Source organism: Lagenorhynchus albirostris, chromosome 15, assembly GCF_949774975.1.
Source record: "Lagenorhynchus albirostris chromosome 15, mLagAlb1.1, whole genome shotgun sequence".
Classification (NCBI taxonomy): domain Eukaryota; kingdom Metazoa; phylum Chordata; class Mammalia; order Artiodactyla; family Delphinidae; genus Lagenorhynchus; species Lagenorhynchus albirostris.
In genome coordinates, this window is record NC_083109.1 from 72,174,794 (window position 1) to 72,197,645 (window position 22,852).

The 22,852-nt window shown below is 48.2% G+C and overlaps 1 protein-coding gene across 6 annotated transcripts in view; it reads left to right on the forward strand.

Annotated features, from left to right (window-relative positions):
- Window positions 1-22,838, forward strand: part of SRCAP (Snf2 related CREBBP activator protein) — a 32,761-nt gene extending 9,923 nt beyond the window's left edge. For 3 of the 6 annotated variants that reach the window (XM_060123372.1, XM_060123370.1, XM_060123371.1), the window contains exons 12-34: window positions 43-371; window positions 848-1,025; window positions 1,920-2,056; window positions 2,283-2,452; window positions 2,569-2,761; window positions 4,531-4,667; window positions 4,756-4,942; window positions 6,454-6,623; window positions 7,043-7,308; window positions 7,520-7,807; window positions 8,330-8,494; window positions 8,769-8,954; window positions 9,172-9,438; window positions 9,784-11,279; window positions 14,424-14,689; window positions 14,826-15,028; window positions 16,818-16,987; window positions 17,137-17,333; window positions 17,429-17,543; window positions 17,752-17,871; window positions 19,209-19,403; window positions 19,560-19,643; window positions 19,747-22,838. In XM_060123372.1, coding sequence (XP_059979355.1) covers window positions 43-371; window positions 848-1,025; window positions 1,920-2,056; window positions 2,283-2,452; window positions 2,569-2,761; window positions 4,531-4,667; window positions 4,756-4,942; window positions 6,454-6,623; window positions 7,043-7,308; window positions 7,520-7,807; window positions 8,330-8,494; window positions 8,769-8,954; window positions 9,172-9,438; window positions 9,784-11,279; window positions 14,424-14,689; window positions 14,826-15,028; window positions 16,818-16,987; window positions 17,137-17,333; window positions 17,429-17,543; window positions 17,752-17,871; window positions 19,209-19,403; window positions 19,560-19,643; window positions 19,747-22,437 — 8,210 coding nt within the window. In that variant the 3' untranslated portion in view covers window positions 22,438-22,838. The remainder of the gene's footprint in view (window positions 1-42; window positions 372-847; window positions 1,026-1,919; window positions 2,057-2,282; window positions 2,453-2,568; window positions 2,762-4,530; window positions 4,668-4,755; window positions 4,943-6,453; window positions 6,624-7,042; window positions 7,309-7,519; window positions 7,808-8,329; window positions 8,495-8,768; window positions 8,955-9,171; window positions 9,439-9,783; window positions 11,280-14,423; window positions 14,690-14,825; window positions 15,029-16,817; window positions 16,988-17,136; window positions 17,334-17,428; window positions 17,544-17,751; window positions 17,872-19,208; window positions 19,404-19,559; window positions 19,644-19,746) is intronic. The other 3 variants (XM_060123374.1, XM_060123375.1, XM_060123373.1) reach the window with 3 other exon arrangements.
- The last annotated feature ends 14 nt before the right edge of the window (window positions 22,839-22,852 follow it).

The following is a 22,852-nucleotide window of genomic DNA, read 5'->3' on the forward strand; positions in this document are numbered from 1 at the left end:
GAGTAGGTATGGTGAACACTAAGCCTTGATCTTGTGCTTTAGACTCTGCTGAGGAACAGAGTGAGGATGAGGAAGATGAGCACTCAGAAGAGGAAGAAACAAGCGGGAGTTCGGAATCGGAGGAATCTGAGTCTGAGGAATCTGAGGAGTCCCAGTCACAGAGCCAAGCAGATGAGGAAGAGGAGGAAGATGATGACTTTGGGGTGGAGTACTTGCTTGCCAGGGACGAAGAGCAGAGTGAGGCAGATGGAGGCAGTGGACCTCCCACCCCAGGGCCCACCACCACTCTAGGCCCTAAGAAAGAAATTACTGACATCGCTGCAGCAGCTGAAAGTCTCCAGCCCAAGGGTTATACCTTGGCCACTACCCAGGTATTTCCAGGCCCAAGCTTCTGCTTTCTCATATCTTTTTTTTTTTTTTAATTTATTTATTTATTTATTTTTGGCTGCCTAGGGTCTTCGTTGCTGCGTGCGGGCTTTCTCTTGTTGCGGCGAGTGGGGGCTACTCTTCGTTGTGGTGTGCGGGCTTCTCATTGCGGTGGCTTCTCTCGTTGTGGAGCATGGGCTCTAGGCATGCGGGCTTCAGTGGTTGTGGCACTTGGGCTCAGTAGTTGTGGCTGGCGGGCTCTAGAGAGCAGGCTCAGTAGTTGTGGCACACTGGCTTCGTTGCTCCATGGCATGTGGGATCTTCCCGGACCAGGGCTCGAACCCGTGTCCCCTGCATTGGCAGGTGCATTCTTAACCACTGCGCCACCAGGGAAGCCCCTGCTTTCTCATATCTTGAGTCTCCTGTTTCTCAGTGACAGATTCCTCAATTCCATTGTGTTACCTCTCCTCCTACCTACTAGGTGAAGACACCCATCCCCCTGCTCCTACGGGGCCAGCTCCGGGAGTACCAACACATTGGGCTGGACTGGCTGGTTACTATGTATGAGAAGAAGCTTAATGGCATTCTTGCTGATGAGATGGGGCTAGGCAAGACGATCCAGACCATTTCCCTGCTTGCCCACTTGGCCTGTGAGAAAGGTAACTAGGCCGGGCCCTTCTTCTTGGGTCTCCCTTGGCCAATTTCCTGGGAAGCTTATTTAATGACTTCAACTATAGCACGGTGAAACAGTCTCTTGCTGATAAGTAGCTTCATTGACTCTGGTCAATAACTGTATAGAGAGGTCATTGTAGGCACTAGGATTCCCCAACCCCCCCCCCCAAATTTTGACTTAGTTGATTTACAATTTTCGTTTAGTTTCAGGGGGTACAGCAAAGTGATTTGGTTATACGTATGTATGTATATGTTCTTTTTCAGATTCTTTTTCTTTTAGGTTATTGTAAGATATTGAATGTAATTTATTGTGCTATGTAGTAAATTCTTTTCATCTATTTTACATGTAGTAGTGTGTATCTGTCATTCCCATACGCCTAATTTATCCCTTCTCCCCTTTCCCTTTGGGTAACCATAATTTTGTTTTCTGTGTCTATACGTCTGTTTCTGTTTTGTAAATAAGTTCATTTGTATTATGGTGCTAGGATTCTTAGGAAGGGCCATTAGGACAGAATCGTCAGGGTTTTATACCTGAGTTCCAGAACCCCAAAGTTTGTATTTCCTTACCATCTCTCATCTTTTTAAAATTCCTCTGCCCCAGATCTCTCCGAATCTTACTTTATTTTTTAAAACTGAGTTATAATTAACATTTAACACTATATTTCAGATGTACAGTATAAAGATTTGGTATGTGTATACACTGCAGAATGATCATCATAGTAAGACTAATTAAGGTCCATCATCATACATAGTTACAAAACATTTTGTTTTTTCCTGTGGTGAGAACTTTTAAGATTTACTCTTAGTAATTTCACATGTGCAATACAGTATTATTAACTGCAGTCACCGTGTTGTACATCTCTCATTCTTTCGCTAAACAGGTAACTGGGGTCCCCATTTGATCATTGTCCCCACCAGCGTGATGTTGAACTGGGAGATGGAGCTGAAACGTTGGTGCCCCAGCTTTAAAATCCTTACTTACTATGGAGCCCAGAAGGAGAGGAAGCTCAAGCGGCAGGTTTGCTTCCCCATGTGTTTGCTCCCTTCCCCTATTGATGTTTCCTATACTTTTAGGCCCTTTCCTCAAATGAGTTCCTTTCCCTTCCCTTTCTGTTACCCCATTCTGCTCCTGGGACTTTTCTCCTTTCTCCCAACGTGATTTCTGTCCCTTGAAGATCTTAGGATGTCTTCTTTTTGCTCTTTCTTTTTACCCCACTTTCTGCTACTTTCTCCTGATACTGCAGGGCTGGACCAAGCCCAATGCCTTCCATGTGTGTATCACATCTTACAAGCTGGTGCTGCAGGACCACCAGGCCTTCCGCCGCAAGAACTGGCGCTATCTCATTCTGGATGAGGCTCAGAACATCAAGAACTTCAAGTCTCAGCGCTGGCAGTCATTGCTCAACTTCAACAGGTGGAGATGGAGATGTCTGAGATTCATGGGAGGGTTGACTTGGCCTGCCGGGTGGGATGCTTGCACAGTTGGGACTTTGCTGACCATCCTCCCTGTAATTCCCTGTCTCTTTGCAGCCAGAGACGCCTGCTCCTGACAGGAACACCCTTGCAGAACAGCCTCATGGAACTGTGGTCCTTGATGCACTTTTTGATGCCCCATGTCTTCCAGTCTCATCGCGAGTTCAAGGAATGGTTCTCTAATCCCCTAACTGGCATGATTGAGGGCAGCCAAGAGTACAATGAAGGTCTAGTCAAACGCCTTCACAAGGTAGGGCCTGTACCAGTTTGTCAAGGGCATTGGGAATGGCAAGGAACTAAGGGCAATACTCAGAAAAGCCTTAGGAAGAGGGAAGTCAGTGCTAGGTTGAATTTACCCGGTTGTCAAACTGCAGTGTTCCAGTGACTTAACTCATTGCCAGATTGAGTGACCCCATCTTAGTCATCATTCTGCTTGTTTTCTTTAATGGTAGCGTTTCTGTTTTTATTCTTTGAGTAGAATGATAATGCTGATCAGTTCCTGGCTTGGGTTTCTCTTTACCTGACTTTCCACAATTACATAGTTTTGTTGTGTTCTCTTTTTCTTTTCTTCTTTTATTTTTTTATTTTTGGTCTTCTCTGGCTCCTCTTCCTTTGTCCAGTGTCCAGCTTTTAAATAACATCTCTCAGCATTCTGATCTTTACTTTTTTTTTGTCACCCAGTTTACTTATCTCATCGGCATACTGATTTATATAATTCCTTGACTCTCTAGACCATTCAACCTGTATTTAAATTTCTGATAATGTCTTTAATTGAAAGTTCCTCTTTTTGTGAAATTTTATTTATTTATTTTTGTTATCTGCCCCCCCCAACCCCTTTGAACCCCATCTGATGGACATTTTTATACAGAAAACAATAAAAATTTCCCTCTCAGGGCTTCCCTGGTGGCGCAGTGGTTGAGAGTCCGCCTCCCGATGCAGGGGACACGGGTTCGTGCCCTGTCAGGAAGATCCCACATGCCGCGGAGCGGCTGGGCCCGTGAGCCATGGCCACTGAGCCTGCGCGTCCAGAGCCTGTGCTCCGCAGTGGGAGAGGCCACAACAGTGAGAGGCCTGCGTACCGCAAAAAAAAAAAAAAAAAAAAATTTCCCTCTCAGCTTGGTGCCTTCAGCCTGACATTTTTGGAATACAAGGGGCACTTCCCTCTCTCCTTAGCCCCTGGGGCTCAGCCCTGCCTTGGCAGCTGTCGCCTACCCTGCCAGAAAGTTCCTCTTGAACTCACTCTGTTATAAGCCAAACATCTCAAGCCTTATAGCCTATTATTTCTACTCCATTTTGGTCAATCACACCATCAGTTTGGTAAATCAAACTATTCAGTAGAAACCAAGATGTCTTCCTTAACTATACTTCCTCGTTTTTAAAGTTTTAAGATATTTTTAATATTATTCCTATTTTATTGAGATATAACTGACATATAGCACTGTATAAGTTTAAGGTGTACAACATAATGATGTGACTTATATACATCATGAAATGATTACCACACTAGATTTAGTGAAACTATATCTCTTTATTTTCTCTTTTTTCACTTCTTCCATGTCAAGTTGATGACTGTGTCATATCAGATTTTATCTCCTGAGATCTCAGATTTGTCTTTGGTTTTCTTTGCTGCTGTCAGTGCCACAGATTTGTTCTCAGCTTCTTGGCTGGATTTACTTTCACAGTCTTGTAAATTTACAGTTACTCCTTGGAACTGTAGTTTGACTCATCCCTTCTGCTTAGTTAGTTGCTCTGTCCTCAGTGCCTTCTTTATCACTTCTTGTGTTGTGGTATTATCTTTATGTTCGTCTCTTTCATTATAATAAATTCCTTGAGAGGAGGGCTTGCATCTGATTCACCTTTGTGTGATTGGTTCCCGGCATGCTGCATGGCTCCATGAGTGTTTACTGATGGGCTAAGCCAGCGCTCTGCTGGTCATCAGGCCAAGACCCAGGTAGAGGGTCTAGGCTGGGGTATAGTGCCCGCTGTTCTCCTGTCAGCCTCCTGCTTATTTGCTTTTAGGTTTTGCGGCCTTTTTTGCTGCGCCGAGTTAAGGTGGATGTTGAGAAGCAGATGCCCAAAAAATATGAGCATGTTATCCGCTGCCGGCTCTCCAAGCGCCAGCGCTGTCTCTATGATGACTTCATGGCACAGACCACGTAAGGGAGGACCGAGGGTGGGACTGGGACCCTACAGTGGAGCGGAGGTGACTATCAAGATGTCCTATTTATTTCTCCTTTCTCCCAGAACTAAGGAGACATTAGCCACGGGCCATTTCATGAGCGTCATCAACATTTTGATGCAGCTGCGAAAAGTCTGCAATCATCCAAACCTGTTTGACCCTCGACCCGTTACCTCCCCCTTCATCACTCCAGGCATCTGTTTCAGCACCGCCTCTCTGGTGCTAAGGGCCACTGATGTCCACCCTCTCCAGGTAAGCAGTTGCCTCCAAGGTTATTGGCCCTACCCACCCCTGCACCTCTTTTCTTTATGCTGGAGTCTGACCTTTTGCATACTTACTTGCCCTGTCACCTCAGCATTATTCCAGTTTCATCGTTTTCTAACTGTGTCACTTTGGGCAAGCTAATTATTAACCTTTAACCCTAAATTTGCTTGCCCTTCAAAACTGGGGTTATAAGGCCTATTCTGCAGTATGTTTGTGAGAATTGTGTTAATATTTTTAGAATTGCCTGGCATATTAATAATGCTTAAATATTTTAACTGTTTCTAAGCATATGGTACAGTGGCACTAAGTACATTCACATAGTTGTACAGCCATCACTATCATCCATCTTCAGAAATTTTTTCATCTTTCTAAACTGAAACTCCATACCCATTAAATAATAACTCCGCATTCTCCCTCTGTTCCCAGCACCTGGCAGCCACCATTCTACTTTCTGTTTCTATAAACTTACTATTCTAGGTACTTCATGTATGTGTGATCATACAGTATTTGTCCTTTTGTGACTGGCATATTTACTTAGTAGAATGTCTTCAAGCATGTGTAAGGATTTCCTTGGTTGGGTAATATTCTATTGTACATGTTCTTGTGTATGTGTATACATGTATGTGGGTATGCACATGTATACATTTACATACATAGAGACAAATACCACGTTTATCTGTTCATCAGTGGACACTGCGGTTGTTTCCACCTTTTGGTTACTGTGAATAATGCTGCTGTGAGCATAGGTGTACAAATGTGTGTTTAAGTCCCTACTTTCAATTCTTCTGGGTATATATACACAGAAATGGAATTGCTGCATCATATGATTATTCTATTTTTAATTTTTTGAGCAACAGCTATACTGATTTCCGTAGCAGCTGCACTATTTTACATTCCTACCAGCATTTTGCAAAGGTTCTGAGTTCTCCACATCATTGCCAACACCTGTTTTCTGTTTTTTTGATAACGGCTGTCTGAGTAGGTGAGGTGGTATCTCATTGTGATTTTGATTTCCCTAATGATTAGTTATGTTGAACATCTTTTCACGTGCTTATTGTATATTTTCTCTGGAGAAATGTCTGTTTGAGACCTTTGCCAATTTTTATTTTTATTTTTGGCCACGCTGTGGGGCCTGTGGGATCTTAATTCCCCGAGCAGGGCTTGAACCTGGTTCTTCAGCAGTGAAAGTGCAGAGTCCTAACCACTGGACCGCCAGGAAATTCCCGCCAGTTTTTAAATTGGATTGTTTGTTTTTTTTGTTGAGTTGTAGTAGGACTTTGTGTGTTCTGGATGTTAGCCTCTTACCAGATACATGATTTGCAAATAATTTTGGTCCTAATCTGTGGGTTGCCTTTTCACTTTATTAATAGTGTCTTTTGATGCAGTCTAATTTATCAGTTTTTTTTCTTTTGTTGTCTGTGCTTTTGGTGTGATATCCAAGAAATCATTGCCAAATTGGCTCCTTTGACACTATGCTCTTGTGTTCCTTCTTATGTCAGCGGATAGACATGGGTCGATTTGATCTCATTGGCCTGGAGGGTCGTGTCTCTAGATATGAGGCCGACACATTTCTACCCCAGCACCGCCTTCCCCGCCGGGTTCTGCTAGAGGTGGCTACTGCTCCGGACCCCCCACCCCGGCCCAAGCCAGTCAAGATGAAGGTCAACAGGTACCAGGGCCGAGGAATAAGGAAGTGGGTTCCTAGAAAAAAGTGGCTGCAGCTGGCTGGGGGGAATTGGGGTGGAAAGGTAAGAGTTGGAGGCTAGGCTGGAATATTCATATAGATGGATGAAAAATACTTGGAGGAATCGGGGGATAGAATAACCAGAAGATGGTTTTGGGAGAGGCCCTTGTGTTTGTCACTGATTTTTTTTTTTCTCCCTCCTCTCTCTGCTTCGTGCTTTTTCTTTTTTCGCTTTGTGCTTTTTGGTTATCGGATTTCTTTCCCGCTTTCTCCATTGGGTCTTACCTTTCTCTCCTTTGCTTTTATAATCTGTCTGTTTTTCTGCCTCATCTTCCTTATTAATTTCTTTTCCTATTCTTCACTCTCCCTCCTTCCCTACCCATCCCCTTGTTTTTTCCTCGTAGGATGCTGCAGCCAATGCCCAAGCAAGAAGGCCGGACAGTGGTGGTGGTGAACAGTCCACGGACTCCCCTGGGCCCTGTCCCAGTCCGACCCCCTCCAGGCCCTGAGCTCTCAGCCCAGCCCACGCCTGGCCCAACCCCCCCAGTGCTGCCAGCACCACTGATGGTGTCGGCCTCGCCTTCTGGGCCCCCACTCATTCCGGCATCCCGGCCTCCTGGCCCTGTTCTTTTGCCCCCACTGCAGCCAAACGGTGGGCCTCTTCCCCAGGGTGAGTTCCAAGGGAGCCAGGATGCTGGGGGATACTTCAGGCAGATTGTTCAGATTGGGGGAGAAGTAATGAAATTAGTGTTTGAGGAGCTGGGTTGGAGACAGGGGTGTGGTGTTTGATGGGCTACAAGGGATTATGTATGGAGGTTTCTAGGACCAGGCTGAGGCTTTAGTCAAGGTATATCTGACAGGTGTTTGCTTTGTGTTTACAGTGATGCCATCCCCTCTGGGGGTCTTGAGTGGGACCTCACGGCCTCCCACGCCAACCCTATCCTTGAAGCCAGCCCCACCTGCTCCTGTTCGCCTGAGCCCTGCCCCGCCCCCAGGCTCCTCCAGCCTGTTGAAGCCCCTTACCGTGCCACCGGGCTATACCTTCCCTTCTGCTGCTGTCACCACCACCTGTACCACCACAGCCACGGCTCCCACCACGGCAGTGCCAGCTCCTACTCCTGCTCCACAGCGCCTCATCCTGTCTCCCGATATGCAAGCTCGCCTGCCCTGTAAGTTCCCAGGGCTCTGTGAGGGTGAAGGACTTGAGATGGGAGGAAAGCCTACATGCCATGGAGCTGGAGAGGAAAAGCTCAGGACCATGAGTGTATCATGGTGGCTAACATATATTAGGTATTTTGCCAGGCATTGGTAATTCATAATCAAGTAAGAGCCCTCAAGTAGTTCACAGTCTCTAGTTGGGGAGATGATCCATAGATGAATAAATAGTGGTAAGCCTAGCAGTAGAAAATTATTTGGGGTAAAAGGGCAGTGTAGAGGAGGCAGGTGGTGATTAGCTCAGTATGGTGGAAAGCTGTTAGAGGATGTAAAGGAGATTGCAAAGCAAACAGGTGGGATTGGAAGGAGTAGCATGTCAAAAGCTCAAAGGCTGTAGGTGGAGGCTAAGCTTATTGGAACATGGTAAGTTGAGGGGGAGGGTTGGAGAAACTGGAGACTTGTGCCTCGTGAAGGTCTGTGAAGTGAGTTTGAGCAGAGTGAGCCCCATGTACATTAAGCCTCTTCTTTATTCATAGCAGGTGAAGTGGTCAGCATCGGGCAGTTAGCCTCACTGGCACAGCGGCCAGTGGCTAGTACAGGGGGAAGCAAACCTCTCACCTTCCAAATCCAGGGCAACAAGCTGACTTTGACTGGTGCGCAGGTGCGCCAGCTTGCTGTGGGGCAGCCCCGCCCGCTGCAAAGTAGGTAAAACCCACCCCCTGTCCTGCCTTTTTCCTCCTCCTCTTTGTCCCTTTGTTTTTGTGGCTCTTTTCAGATGTCAGCCTTTATGTTTCTTTCCTTACCTTTTGGTGGGTGGGGCCAAGGGGAATGGTTGGAGGGGGTCTTTTGATCAAGATAGGTATGAGTTTATTCTGGAGAAGTTATTCCCTCTTCGTTCTTTCTCTCTTCTCTTGCCTCTGCCCTCCTCCGGCTGATAGCTGCTTCTTTCTTTCTTTCTCTCTTCCCTTAACCCAGGGAATGTGGTGCACCTGGTGTCAGCAGGGGGGCAGCACCACCTCATCAGCCAGCCTGCCCATGTGGCCCTCATCCAGGCCGTGGCCCCGACCCCTGGCCCTACCCCTGTCTCTGTGCTGCCTTCTTCGACCCCCAGCACCACCCCTGCCCCCACTGGCCTCAGCCTTCCGCTTGCTGCTAACCAGGGTGAGGCTTCTGGCCTTCCTACTTACTTAGCCCTGCTGGCCTTGGTCCTTCCAGGCATGCCCTGGGCTACTGTCTGTCTAGCCTTCCCTCAGTGTTGTTTTCCTTTGCCAGTATCTCTGATATCTGTCTGCTACCCTCTCCTGCCCTTGGACTTCTTCCATCCTTTGGGTCTCTTGTTTCTTTTCTACCTTCCCCTCAATCTAGCTTCCTCTTGCAGTGCCACCAACCATGGTGAATAATACAGGCGTGGTGAAGATTGTAGTGAGACAGGCCCCTCGGGATGGACTGACTCCTGTTCCTCCGTTGGCCCCAGCACCCCGGCCTCCGAGCTCTGGGCTTCCAGCTGTGTTGACTCCACGCCCCACATTAACCCCTGGCCGGCTACCCACACCTGCTCTGGGTACTGCCCGGGCTCCCATACCCACATCCACTCTGGTGAGGCCACTTCTCAAGCTGGTCCACAGTCCTACGCCTGAAGTCAGTGGTGAGTTCAGGTGGCTGAGGCCACAAATTTTTGTCAGGAATGGAGATAGGGTGGCCCAGAGGGTTTCTAAGTCACAATAGATCCTTTCGTTATCAGTATACTGATTTGCATTAGCCCCCAAAATGGTCTGCTGAGCCCTTGCCTAATTCCAAGATACATAAGTTGGAACTTCGGAGGGAAAGGAAATGTTGAATTGTTAGATACCTTGAATCTTTGATCTCATGGTGTGGGAGTGAAGGTCTTCTGGGAAACAGGTGAAGCTTGGGGGTAAGGGAAGGGGTGGGACAGGGTAATAGAAGGAGCAAGAAAAGAATTTGGGGGCTAACTTATCCTCTGTCTCCACAGCTTCAGCACCCGGAGCTGCTCCCTTGACCATCTCTTCTCCTCTCCCCGTGCCATCCTCACTACCTGGGCCAGCCTCTTCTCCAATGCCAGTTCCCAACTCCTCTCCCCTTGCTAGTCCTGTGTCTTCTACAGTCCCAGTTCCAGTATCATCTTCACTCCCCATCTCTGTCTGCACAACGCTTCCGTCCCCAGCCTCAGCTCCACTCACCATCCCCATCTCAGCCCCCTTGCCTGTTTCGGCTTCAGGCCCAGCTCTGTTGACTAATGTGACTCCAACACTGGCAGCGGCTCCTGGACCTCCCTCTTTGGCACCAGTTGGGACTTCTCCATCAGCGTCAGCCTTGACTCTAGGTTTGGCCACAACTCCATCCCTGTCCCCATCTCAGGCACCTGGTCACCCTCTGTTGTTGGCTCCAGCCTCTTCACATGTTCCAGGGTTGAACTCAGCCGTGGCCCCAGCATGTTCACCTGTCCTGGTGCCAGCTTCTGCTCTGGCCAGTCCTTTTCCGGCAGCATCAAATCAAGCTCCAGCTCAGGCTTCCCTTTTGGCTCCAGCACCTACTGCATCTCAGGCTCTAGCCACCTCTCTGGCTCCCATGGTGGCTCCACAGACAGCAATCCTGGCTCCTTCTCCAGCTCCTTCTCTGGCTCCTCTTCCAGTCCTGGCTCCATCACTAGGTCCTACTCCTGTACTGGCTCCATCGCAGACTTCGGTTCCACTTCTGGCTTCATCATCTACTCCAGGAACTCCTTTAGCCTCAGCTTCCTCACTGGTGCCAGCCCCAGCTCCTGTGTTGGTTCCATCATCAGCTCAAACTATGGTACCAGCCCCGGTTCCGTCACCTCTCCCGAGTCCGGCTTCTACGCAGACACTGGCTTTACCCCCAGCTTTAGCATCCACTCTTGGCGGATCGTCTCCATCTCAGACACTCTCTTTGGGAACTGGGAACCCCCAAGGTTCTTTTCCAGCTCAGACATTGTCATTGACTCCAGCAGCATCCCTAGTACCAGCTCCAGCCCAGACACTGTCTTTGGCACCGGGACCACCACTGTGTCCATCTCAGACGCTGTCTTTGGCTCCAGCACCCCCTCTGGCTCCAGTTTCTCCAATGGGCCCGGCCCCAGCTCACACACTGACTTTGGCTACGGTGTCGTCATCTGCTTCACTCCTGGCCCCAGCTTCAGTGCAAACACTGACCTTGAGCCCTGCCCCAGTGCCGGTGCCCACCTTGGGCCCAGCGGCAGCTCAGACTCTGGCACTGGCCCCAGCCTCAACACAGGCCCCAGCTTCCCAGGCATCTTCCCTCGTGGTTTCGGCAACCGGTGCCGCTCCCTTGCCTGTCACCATGGTATCCCGGCTGCCTGTTTCCAAGGATGAGCCTGAGACACTGACATTACGCTCTGGTCCCCCCAGCCCTCCCTCCACTGCTACCTCGTTCAGTGGTCCCCGACCTCGACGCCAGCCCCCACCACCACCTCGTTCCCCTTTCTATCTGGTAAGTTTTACTGCCTCAAAGGAGAGGGAACAGGAAATTGAATTTCTTTGGAGTGTTGCTACAGAGTGGATGGAACAAAATAATGTCACCTTTATCTTGGTAAATTACGAAGCCTAGTTTTGTGGACCTAATACTTGAATGTCACTGGACAAAGCCCTTCCCTGGGCCTTTACTCTTATTTGTAAAATGGGAAGAATAATCCATGTCCTACTTTTCACAGAGGAAGTAATTGAGGACATAATGTGCTTTTAAAACTATTAATCACTGATGTGTTCAAGGCTATCTTGTTACATTTGGTCTCTTTGGTTCTTGCTTACTCTTTTGAGTTAGTGTTGGCATCTAATTGCCCCATTTTACAGATGAAACTAGCCTACTAAATGATGTTTTAAAATTTATACAACTTGTGAGAACACAGATGTGCTGGCTCCATTGCTTTCTCTTCTTCCCCACAAGAGGCAGTCCTCAGAGACAGGAGGATTTTTCTCAGTTGCTAAAACTGTCACCATTAAGTATTTGAACTTCTAGGGGAGAAAGGACACCACGGAATACAGTTCCCTAAAGATCATGAGCGTTTGACTTTGACGGTCATTTGCTGTAGTTTTTTACCTCCATGGTGATTAAGTGGGAAATAAAAAGAACTCTGTCCCTTCATGAGCTTTCTGGTAGCCATTTTTTTCTATCATATATATAGTTGTATATATATTTGGTTAAATAAAAGTTGCAACTCAGAGTAAGTAACCCAGGACCCAATAATGAGAAAGATCTAGTGAGTCCTTCCAGGCCCTCTTGTCTTTTTCTCACTCTGATAATAGAGCTGCTTATTCTCGGCCCCAGTCCCCCACCCTCCCATCTTTGCCACTTGCTTCCACCTTTGGTCTTTCTCTAATGCTGCCAGGTTGGTCTGGCTTTTTGGAAGTAGAGAGAGGAGAGCCTAGATCCTAGCCCAAGGGTGCAACCCCATGGTCTGTGTTAAATTTTCATTGCTCTGCAAGTAGGTAGCAGCTTCTTGATACTTTTTCTTTAAACAGTTTGAGATATAAATCACATACCATACAGTTCACCTATTTAAACCATACAGTTCATTGGCTTTTAGTATATTCACAGAGTTATGCAACCATGACAACAATCAACTTCAGAACATTTTCATTGCCCTAAAAAAAAAGAAACCCCACACCCTTAACCATCATCCCTGACCTTTCCATCCCTCCTAGCTCTAAGTAACTTGTATCTGTAGATTTACTTATGGAGTCATATACGGTTTTTTGTGACTGGCTTCTTTTACTTAATATTTTTGAGGTTCATCCATGTTATGCTATAACTGACATATATATATGTATATATATCAGTACTTCATTTTTTAAAAATTGTTGAATAATATGCCATTGTATGAATATACCACATTTTATATATCTATTCATCAGTTGATTGGGGGACATTTGGTTTGTTTTTTCTTTTTGGCTGTTATGAATAATGCTGCTGTGAACATTCATGTATAAGATTTTGTATCTTTTCATATATGTTCGGTTATATTGGATGTAAATTTAGGAGTGGAATTAACTGGGTTATGGTAACTATGTTTGTTCGAGGAACTGACAAACTGTTTTCCAAAGTGGCTGTACCATTTTACATTCCCACCAGCGCTTGTGAGGGTTCCAGGTTGTCTACATCTTTGCCAAAAACTTGTTATTATTTGTCTTTTTTGATTATAGCCATCCTAGTGGGTTTGAAGTGGTATCCTGTGGTTTTTAAATATTTATTTATTTGGTTGCGCCGGGCCTTAGTTGCAGCGGGGGGCTCCTTAGTTGCAGCTCCAGGGCACTGCAGTTGCAGCTCGCCAGCTCCTTAGTTGTGGCATGCGAACGCTTAGTTGAGGTATGCATGTGGGATCTAGTTCCCTGACCAGGGATCGAACCCGGGCCTCCTGTATTGGGAGCACAGAGTAGAGTCTTATCCACTGCACCACCAGGGAAGTCCCTTTTGTGGTTTTGATTTGCATTTTTCTGATGGCTAATGATGTTGAGCATCTTTTCAGTGGTTGTTAGCCATTTGTATATCTTCTTTGAAGAAATGTCTATTCAGATCCTTTCCCTTTTTTAATTGGGTTATTTTATTCTTTTCCTTTTTGTTATTGAGTTGTAAGAGTTCTTTATTCTTGATACAAGTCCTTTTTCAGGTAGATGATTTGCAAATATTGTCTCCTTTGCTGCTACTTAATGAGAGCTGGCCTTAATGATTTTTCCCTCTGCTAGGATGCTTTCCTTCCTCACTTATTAGACCACCAGGAGCCAAGAGGTCAAGCTTAAGGTAGCAGTCAGGAAGGGAGATTTGGGACACTGCTTTTTTTCAGGACCATCTTGTAGGGTCCAGTCTCCTTCACTATTTGTTCATTCTAATAACATATTTATTGAAAGCCTACTTTGTGCCAGATACTGAGTTGGATACTGGATGATTACAGTGAGGGGCTTACAGTTTAGTGGGTAGAAGATGTTAATCAAAGAATCCTATACATGTAAAACTACAAGTGTGATAAGTGCTACAAAAGAGTTAGGTGGTTTTATAGCCTGTGAAACTGGAAGCACAAAGATGGGAAAGGATTGGGTCAAAGTCATACAGGTATCCTGTCAGCCAGGGCACTCCCCTTTTCTCTCTCGGGGTTACCTAGATGTCTGGTTAGCTGTTCCCATCCCACCCCGTTCCAGTCTGACCTTGGACAAAAACCTGCCATGGATTTGATTAGCCTCTCTGTATCCTGGTCAGCGATTTGAGGAGGGATTTTAATAATTGTTTTGGATCTACTGCAAGAAGATAAATTAACTTGGATATTCCTGGATTTAAGTGTTACATGGGAAAACTCACGCAAATCATCCATTCTATAAGTTTGTCAAACATACGGATCTTAATTTTGAATATTCAGGCACCTGCTTTGGTAGCATACAGGGAAGATCAGTTTTCTTTTGTGGAGAAGTTATTTCATTTAACATTGGGAAAAGAATAACTCCCATTATTGACAATTTGGAAGAACCAAAATAGTGTATTGTTGAATCTTATGGTTTCCACAGATTATGTTTAATTCTGGGAGGAACTGCCAGATTTTCTATAAGGACGCTGATCACTTTTTCTGTGTTTTTCTCCTCTTATCCTCAGGACTCTCTGGAGGAAAAGCGGAAGCAGCAGCGGTCTGAACGCCTGGAACGGATTTTCCAACTTAGTGAGGCTCATGGGGCCCTGGCACCCGTGTATGGGACTGAAGTCTTGGATTTCTGTACCCTGCCCCAACCTGTTGCCAGCCCCATCGGCCCTCGTTCTCCTGGCCCCAGCCACCCCACCTTTTGGACTTATACCGAGGCTGCCCGCCAGGCTGTACTGTTTCCCCAGCAACGACTAGACCAGCTGTCAGAAATCATTGAGAGGTTGGCAGGGCTAAGTGCTAATGGGAAGTGGGTCTTGGGGCCTCTGAGTGGATATAGTGGTTAGGGCTGGTAAAGGTGCTAACTTCTGGGGCCATTCAGAGTTCCATATTTTATACTGCTTGCCTTCTTTTTACAGGTTCATCTTTGTCATGCCTCCTGTGGAGGCACCTCCCCCTTCCTTGCACGCCTGCCACCCACCTCCTTGGCTGGCCCCTCGTCAGGCAGCCTTCCAGGAGCAATTGGCTCGTGAGCTCTGGCCCCGGGCTCGTCCTTTGCACCGTATTGTGTGTAACATGCGTACCCAGTTTCCTGACCTGAGGCTTATCCAGTATGATTGCGGTGAGTTCTTCGGCCAGTGAGGGTCTCTTGACCTCTTTTCTTGTCTTAGCCTGAAGACTGTTACATCAAAGGGATGCTGTACATAAGGTCTCTGTGGATTTCATTAAACATCAGATAGTCTTTTAGGTTATGCTTCTGGGTGAGATGAAGAAATGTAGGCCTCATGATAGATTCTTGGCATTCATGAATTTGACTTTGATGAAAGTTGAAAATGTTTGCTAACTCATTTATTCAGTGATTATTTTGTGAACATGTTACATCATTTGGGATACAATGGCAAATGACATAGCACAGCGTGGAGTTTTCAGATTTATGGGGAAAGGTGTGTGGTGGTATAAGACTGCACAGTAAATAGTAGATTTTGGGGAATTCCCTGGTGGTCCAGTGGTAGGACTCCACGCTTTCACTGCTGAGGGCACAGGTTCCATCCCTGGTTGGGGAATTAAGATCTCGTAAGCCAGGTGGCCAAAAAAAAAAAAAGTAAATAGTAGATTTTGTTTTGGGGAAAGATTTGAACAAGGATGCTTGCCTTTTGAATAGAATCTTATTGGTTAGAAGAAATTTGGCTGCAGGTAACAGAAAACCAACCAACGGTGACTTAAACCACAAGATCATTTATTGTTTACTAAATGAGAAATGCCGAGAATGGTGGTATATGGCTGGTTCAGCAGCTTAGTGGTATCTTCATGGACCCGGGACTTTACCTACTATCCTTAGCTTTTATCTTTTTATTCTCATGGTTATTTCTTCATGGTCTTAAGATGGCTGCTATAACTCCAGGGAGCACACCAGTGCTCCAGGCAGGAAGCAAGGGGCTGAAATAAAACACTCGCAAGTCTTTCATTTTTTTCTGGGAAAGAAAGCCCTCCCAGTTGACTTTGATTCAAAATTCATTGGCTCAGATTGGGCCATATGCCCATCCTTAGAGTAATCACTGACAAAAGGAAAAAGGAACTGTGGCTTATTTAGAACAATAATGATTCATTTTCTGGGGTTGGTTTGGCATGCGCCTTCCGTGGGTATCAAGGGATCTCTGCCAGGTGTCCATAGGATTAATCGGGTTCTGTTAACCGAGAATGGCTGTTGGACAGTAGCGAATAGTTTCTGCCACACTGTGCACAGGTATTTCTATAGTAATATGTTTGTAGATTTCTATAGTAATATGTTTGCAGATTTCTTAAATGTCGTAGAACATAAGAAAGTCAGCAGAATTTTTATTAATATGTGTTCAATAAATATTTTAGTAAAAAGATAATTTTATAACATTTGAAACCATTCAGAATAGGTGAATTGAAAGTCTTTGTTAAAAGTGTTCAAACTGATTGAATCACTATTTTCGTGTTTGATGGGAGGTTAAACTAGATAACCTCATAAGATCCTGCCTCTCTGGTTCTTATCTCAGTGACCTTCCATCCAAGTGAGCTATGACATCAATGGATTTGTTGATGTTTATCTTGTGAATGGCTTGTGCTGCAGCTGGTATAACTCAGTGTAGTACTTGAAGGTCTTTTCTTGCTCATACACCATTGAGGATTTCTTTTTTCCCCCTGAGGGTCTGTATTACCCTGCCCCTAGTTAGACTGAAAGAAGTCAGATCCAAGACAGGAGCAGACTGAAGAGGAAGAACCCTTAAGAGAAGAAAATATATAAAGTTAAATATTTTTGATTCCCCTGGGTTGATCGAAACCCTGGCGTAAAACTTGATCTTTCAACTACACAGGCTTCCAGTGCTGTGTTTTTCCCACTCCAGTTTATAGCTAGCTCCCTGTACCCCTTCATATCTCTTTAGGAAAGTTGCAAACGTTGGCAGTGCTGTTGCGACAGCTCAAGGCGGAGGGCCACCGGGTGCTCATATTCACCCAGATGACCCGAATGCTGGATGTGTTGGAGCAGTTTCTCACCTACCATGGCCACCTCTACTTGCGTCTGGATGGGTCTACTAGAGTTGAACAGAGACAGGTAACCCAGGCATCTCTGGCCCTTAGAGGCTTGCCTCAGCTCTGTCTCCTTTTTCCAGGGTTCAGAGTCCCAGGAGGGGCCCCCACTAAGCCTTGGTGTGTTTTTGGGGATATGTCTCCCAATACTATCTTTTTTTCCTTTTCCTCTAGGCCTTGATGGAACGATTCAATGCAGACAAACGCATATTCTGCTTCATCCTTTCAACTCGGAGTGGGGGTGTGGGCGTGAACCTGACGGGGGCAGACACTGTTGTTTTTTATGACAGCGACTGGAATCCTACCATGGATGCTCAGGCCCAGGATCGCTGTCACCGAATTGGCCAGACCCGAGATGTCCACATATATAGGTATTGCCTAGTCTCCCCTTACCTTACTTTCCCTTTGCTAATAGGGTTTTACTGATGTATTTGGCTGTTTATACATGTCCTTTATCACCCCCTAGGCTTATCAGTGAACGGACAGTGGAAGAGAACATCCTAAAAAAGGCAAACCAGAAGAGAATGTTGGGAGACATGGCAATTGAGGGAGGCAACTTCACCACAGCCTATTTTAAACAGGTACTAAGATCTTCCAGTCTGTGCAAGAGAGAACTGCTATGCCTGTAGGAGTTACTACTGCTTATTAAAAAGGATGCTTTGGCCTCCACAGATCTGCCTCTTCAACTAGTGGTGCTTCTGATACTACTAAGAGCTATCAGCTTCATAGCTATAGATCTGGGACCAACATTCCGTTGGCTCTGACACTTTTCATGTGTTCTTTCCAAAGCAGACCATCCGAGAGCTGTTTGATATGCCTCTGGAGGAACCATCTGGCTCATCTATACCCTCTGCCCCTGAAGATGAGGAAGAGACTGTGGCCAGCAAGCAGACCCATATCCTGGAGCAGGTGAAAAAAGAGTGGGCAGGGACTTCACTGGCCATCCAGTGGTTAAGACTCTGTGCTTCCACTGCAGGGGGCACGGGTTCGATCCCTGGTCGGGGAACAAAGATCCCGCCGCAGAAAAAGAGTGGGCAGTCCCCAGAGTAGAGCTAATGGTTGTAGTGTGTGTTGTCTCTCAGTCTTTTGAGTTTGTCCAAGGGGAAAGAACTATTTCTGCTGCTTCCCAGATTACAGTTGGCCTTTGATAGTTGTGAGTAGATTGTTTATTGGTTCACATGATTTCATAGATAGAACACAGGATATGGAGTCCACGGTTCTAGGTTTGAGCTCCAACAGTGCTTCTTCTTTTTTTTTTTTTTTTTTGCGGTACGCGGGCCTGTCACTGTTGTGGCCTCTCCCGTTGCGGAGCACAGGCTCCGGACACGCAGGCTCAGCGGCCATGGCTCACGGGCCCAGCCGCTCCGCGGCACGTGGGATCCTCCCGGACCGGGGCACAAACCCGTGTCCCCTCCATCGGCAGGTGGACTCTCAACCACTGCACCACCAGGGAAGCCCCAACAGTGCTTCTTAATAGTGTTCATTAAGCCACATCCATTTAGTCTTCTGAGCCTCACTTCCGACTTTTCTGAAATGCTAAATTAGAAGGAAGTAACTGAAGGTTAAATAGCATAGTGGATGTAAGAAGTGCTTTGTATATGGTGTAAAACTCTCATTTCCCAAACATTAATGCATACTGGAATCACTTGGAAGGCTTTGAAAAAGATTGATTCCTAAGTCCCATCTCACAGTCTACTTAAATCATGATTTTGAGTGGTGAGGTCTGGGCATTTGTATTTTTTCAGAAGTAGACAGATGTTTGGGAACTGTAGATGTGGATTATCATGGAGAAATTTTCCCCTACCAAGTGCCTTCCTCTCATGCTCTAGGCTACTTCCCTCAGTGACTTTGCTGTGATCTCCCTGGATATTCATCTCAGGGGAATGATCATATGTTAACCTGTTGTCATGAGGCATCTCAGCGCAAAAAAGAATTGTGGATTATTTTGTATTCACCACTTCTGGGATTGCTTTTTTAAAGAGATTTGAGGCTTACTTGAATGGAAAGTAAGTGGAACTAGAGGTCTCTAAAACAGTTATTTTGTCCCTGGTGGCTCTCCTGGTTGAATCTGTTCCATTCTTTGTGGACCACTGTGTTGCTTTGGTAATTTTGGGGGCCCAGAAGAGAGTTGAGTTCTGATGTAAATCTGGTTTGGTGTAAACGTGGCCTCAAACATTTGCCAGAATCAAATCACAGGATGTAAAGTTCTTTAATTCTCATGGTTATTCTTCCCCACACCCTCATAGGCATTGTGTCGGGCAGAGGATGAAGAGGATATCCGTGCGGCCACCCAGGCCAAGGCTGAACAGGTGGCTGAGCTTGCAGAATTCAATGAGAATGATGGGTTTCCTGCTGCTGACGGAGAGGAGGCTGGTCGGCCTGGGGCTGAAGATGAGGAGATGTCCCGGGCTGAGCAGGAAATTGCTGCCCTTGTAGAACAGGTCTGTGTTGGATCCACTAGTTCTCAACCTCACCCTCCACAACTCCTTCCTCTGGACTCTGCGACCTTCTTTCTGTCTTCTCTGGTGAAAATAATCAAGGGTGATGGGCCCTGGGCACCAGGTCCCTATGTTCATCATCGCTGCTCTTCCCCACAGCTGACCCCCATTGAGCGCTATGCCATGAAATTCCTGGAAGCCTCACTGGAGGAGGTGAGCCGAGAGGAGCTCAAGCAGGCAGAAGTGAGTATGGGGGTGGGGATAGAAGTGGAAAGTGGCTGCTTTCTACCCACTCCCCATGCCTCTTGCCTCCCTCTGACCACTCATTGGGCACTGTTTTTGGTAGGAGCAAGTGGAAGCTGCCCGCAAGGACCTGGACCAAGCGAAGGAGGAGGTGTTCCGCCTACCCCAGGAGGAGGAGGAGGGGCCAGGGGCTGGGGATGAGGTTTCCTGTGGGACTGGTGGAGGCAGCCACCGGCGCAGTAAGAAGGCCAAGGCCCCCGAAAGGCCAGGGACTCGCGTCAGTGAGCGTCTTCGTGGAGCCCGGGCTGAAACTCAAGGGGCAAACCACACTCCTGTCACATCCACGCATCACCCCCGCAGCACCTCCACCCCCCCCTGCTGCAGCCCTGCCAGGGACCGAGTTCCCCGGCCAGCGCCTAGGCCTCGACCCACTCCAGCTTCAGCTCCTGCTGCAATTCCTGCCCCAGTCCCTGCCCCAATCTCTGCCCCAATCCCCATTTCAGCCCCAAATCCAATAACCATGCTTCCTGTCCATATCTTGCCTTCTCCCCCTCTTCCTTCTGCACAGATTCCTCCTTCTTGTTCTTCTGCCTGTACCCCTCCTCCTGCCTGTACCCCTCCACCAGCTCATACCCCACCTCCAGCCCAAACTTCTCTCTTAACTCCTTCCTCCCCTCTCTTGCTTGGTCTACCTTCTGTGCCCATTTCCCCACCAGTCACCAACCTCCCCTTGGGCATGGGGCCTGAGGCAGAGCTGTGTGCACAAGCAATGGCATCTACTGAGTCCCTGGAGCTGGCTGATATGGCCAGTTCCGAGACTTCCCCAATTACTCTTGTGCCCCCTAAGGATCTGTTGCCAGTTGCTGTTGAGATCCTGCCTATGTCAGAGAAGAACCTTTCTCTCACCTCTTCTGCACCTAGCCCAAACCTGGCAGCTGGCAGCGTCCCCAACGGTCAAGAGCAGGAGGTGCCCGAGCCTGCTGAGGCGACCATCCTCTCAGTGCTGCCTGATGGTGAGGAAGTGGCCACGTGTCTGAGTGAGAGCAATAGGCTGGAGCTCCCACCCTCAGCAGCATCTGATGAGCTACTTCAGGAGCCACTGGAGGCTGACAAGAACTCAGAAGAGCTGGTGGAAGCCCAGACCCCAACGTCTACCCCAGAGAAACCACAGGAACTTGTTTCAGCTGAGGCCGCAGCCCCATCAACCTCATCCTCGGCCACCTCCACACCTGAGGGTCCTTCGCCTGCCCGGCCCCCTCGGCGTCGCACCAGTGCCGATGTAGAAATTAGGGGTCAGGGGGCTGGTCGGCCAGGGCAGCCTCCAGGTCCCAAAGTGCTTCGCAAGCTGCCAGGACGGCTAGTGACTGTGGTAGAGGAAAAGGAACTGGTGAGGCGGCGGCGACAGCAGCGGGGAACTGCCAGCACCCTAGTGCCTGGGGTCTCTGAGACTGGTGCCAGCCCGGGAAGCCCATCTACCCGCAGCATGTCGGGGCCAGAATCCTCACCTCCCACCAGTGGTCCCTGTGAAGCTGCTCCCCCATCCACACTGCCCACCCCAACCCAGCAGCCCTTCATAGCTCGCCGTCACATTGAGCTGGGGCTGACTGGTGGGGGCAGCCCAGAAAATGGAGAAGGGGCACTACTTGCCATCACCCCTCCTGCTGTGAAACGTCGCAGGGGGAGGCCCCCCAAGAAGAACAGGTCTCCAGCAGATGCTGGGCGAGGGGTGGATGAGGCACCTTCATCCACCTCTAAGGGAAAAACCAGTGGGGCTGACTCAGTCCCTGGGGCTGAGACCCTTATTGTTGCGGAGCCTGTCCTGGCACCCCAGCTTATTCCTGGGCCCCAGCCTCTTGGACCCCAGCCAGTTCATAGACCCGAGCCTGTCATCCTATCACCTGTGGAGAAAAGAAGGCGTGGGCGGCCCCCTAAGGCCCGAGATTTGCCCATTCCTGGGACCATTTCCTCTCCAGGGGATGGCAGCTTAGAGAGCCGGACACAGCCACTCCCGATACCGCCACCCCTGCCACCGCTCCCACCACTCCTAGCCTGTCCCACTGCTACTGTCGCCAACACTGTCACCACTCTCACCATTTCAACATCCCCACCCAAGCGGAAGCGGGGCCGACCTCCCAAGAATCCACCGTCACCTCGGCCCAGCCAGCTCCCTGTCTTGGACCGCGACAGCTCTCCTGTCCTTGAGAGCTGTGGATTGGGGAAGCAGCGGCAACCCCAGGGCCAGGGGGAGAGTGAGGGTAGTTCATCTGATGAGGATGGAAGCCGCCCCCTCACCCGCCTGGCCCGCTTACGTCTTGAAGCAGAAGGAATGAGGGGACGAAAGAGTGAAGGGTCCATGGTAGTGGCTGTAATTCAGGATGATCTGGATTTAGCGGATAGTGGGCCAGGCGGGTTAGAATTGACACCTCCCGTGGTCTCATTGGCTCCAAAACTGCGTTCGACCCGGCTGCGTCCAGGGTCTCTAGTGCCCCCACTAGAGACTGAGAAGGTGCCTCGCAAACGGGCAGGGGCCCCAGTTGGCTGTGGTCCTGGGCTGGCAAAGCGGAGCCGCCTGCAGCCCCCAAGTCCCCTGGGGCCTGAGGGTTCAGTAGAGGAGTCTGAGGCTGAAGCCTCAGGTGAGGAGGAGGAAGGGGATGGGACCCCACGGCGCCGGCCTGGCCCCCGCCGGCTTGGTGGGGCCACCAACCAAGGGGACCAGCGTATCTTGCGCAGCAGCGCCCCTTCCCACTTGGCTGGCCCTACCATTAGTCACAGAGGCCGTAAAGCCAAGACGTGAGTGGGCTGCCCCCCTTCACCTAGGCTTTCTGCCATGGCCCCTCTCCCTCCATGACCAGGCCTGACTCTGTTAACCACTACTTGAAGTCTTTTGAGGGGGGAATCCTCCAGGGAGACATAGGGGCCTTCTCCCTTCTTTCCACCAAAGTAGGGGGTAGGCAACTGGTTGTCATGGAAACGGGGCTTTTCACATATCCCCTTCCCTTCCACCCCACATGGCTGGGCAGTGTTAAGGGTGGCAAGATAGTCTTTGTCCCCACCCCCTTGTACTTGATTTCCCCAGCTATCTTTCACAGCCCCCCACCCTTAGGGGAAGGGGGAGGGGCTTCTCTACAATGAGTTTTTTTCTTTTTTTTTTTTTTTAAGAAGAAAAAAATAATAAACTTAGTTTCTGTATGAGCATCCGCGTAAGGAGG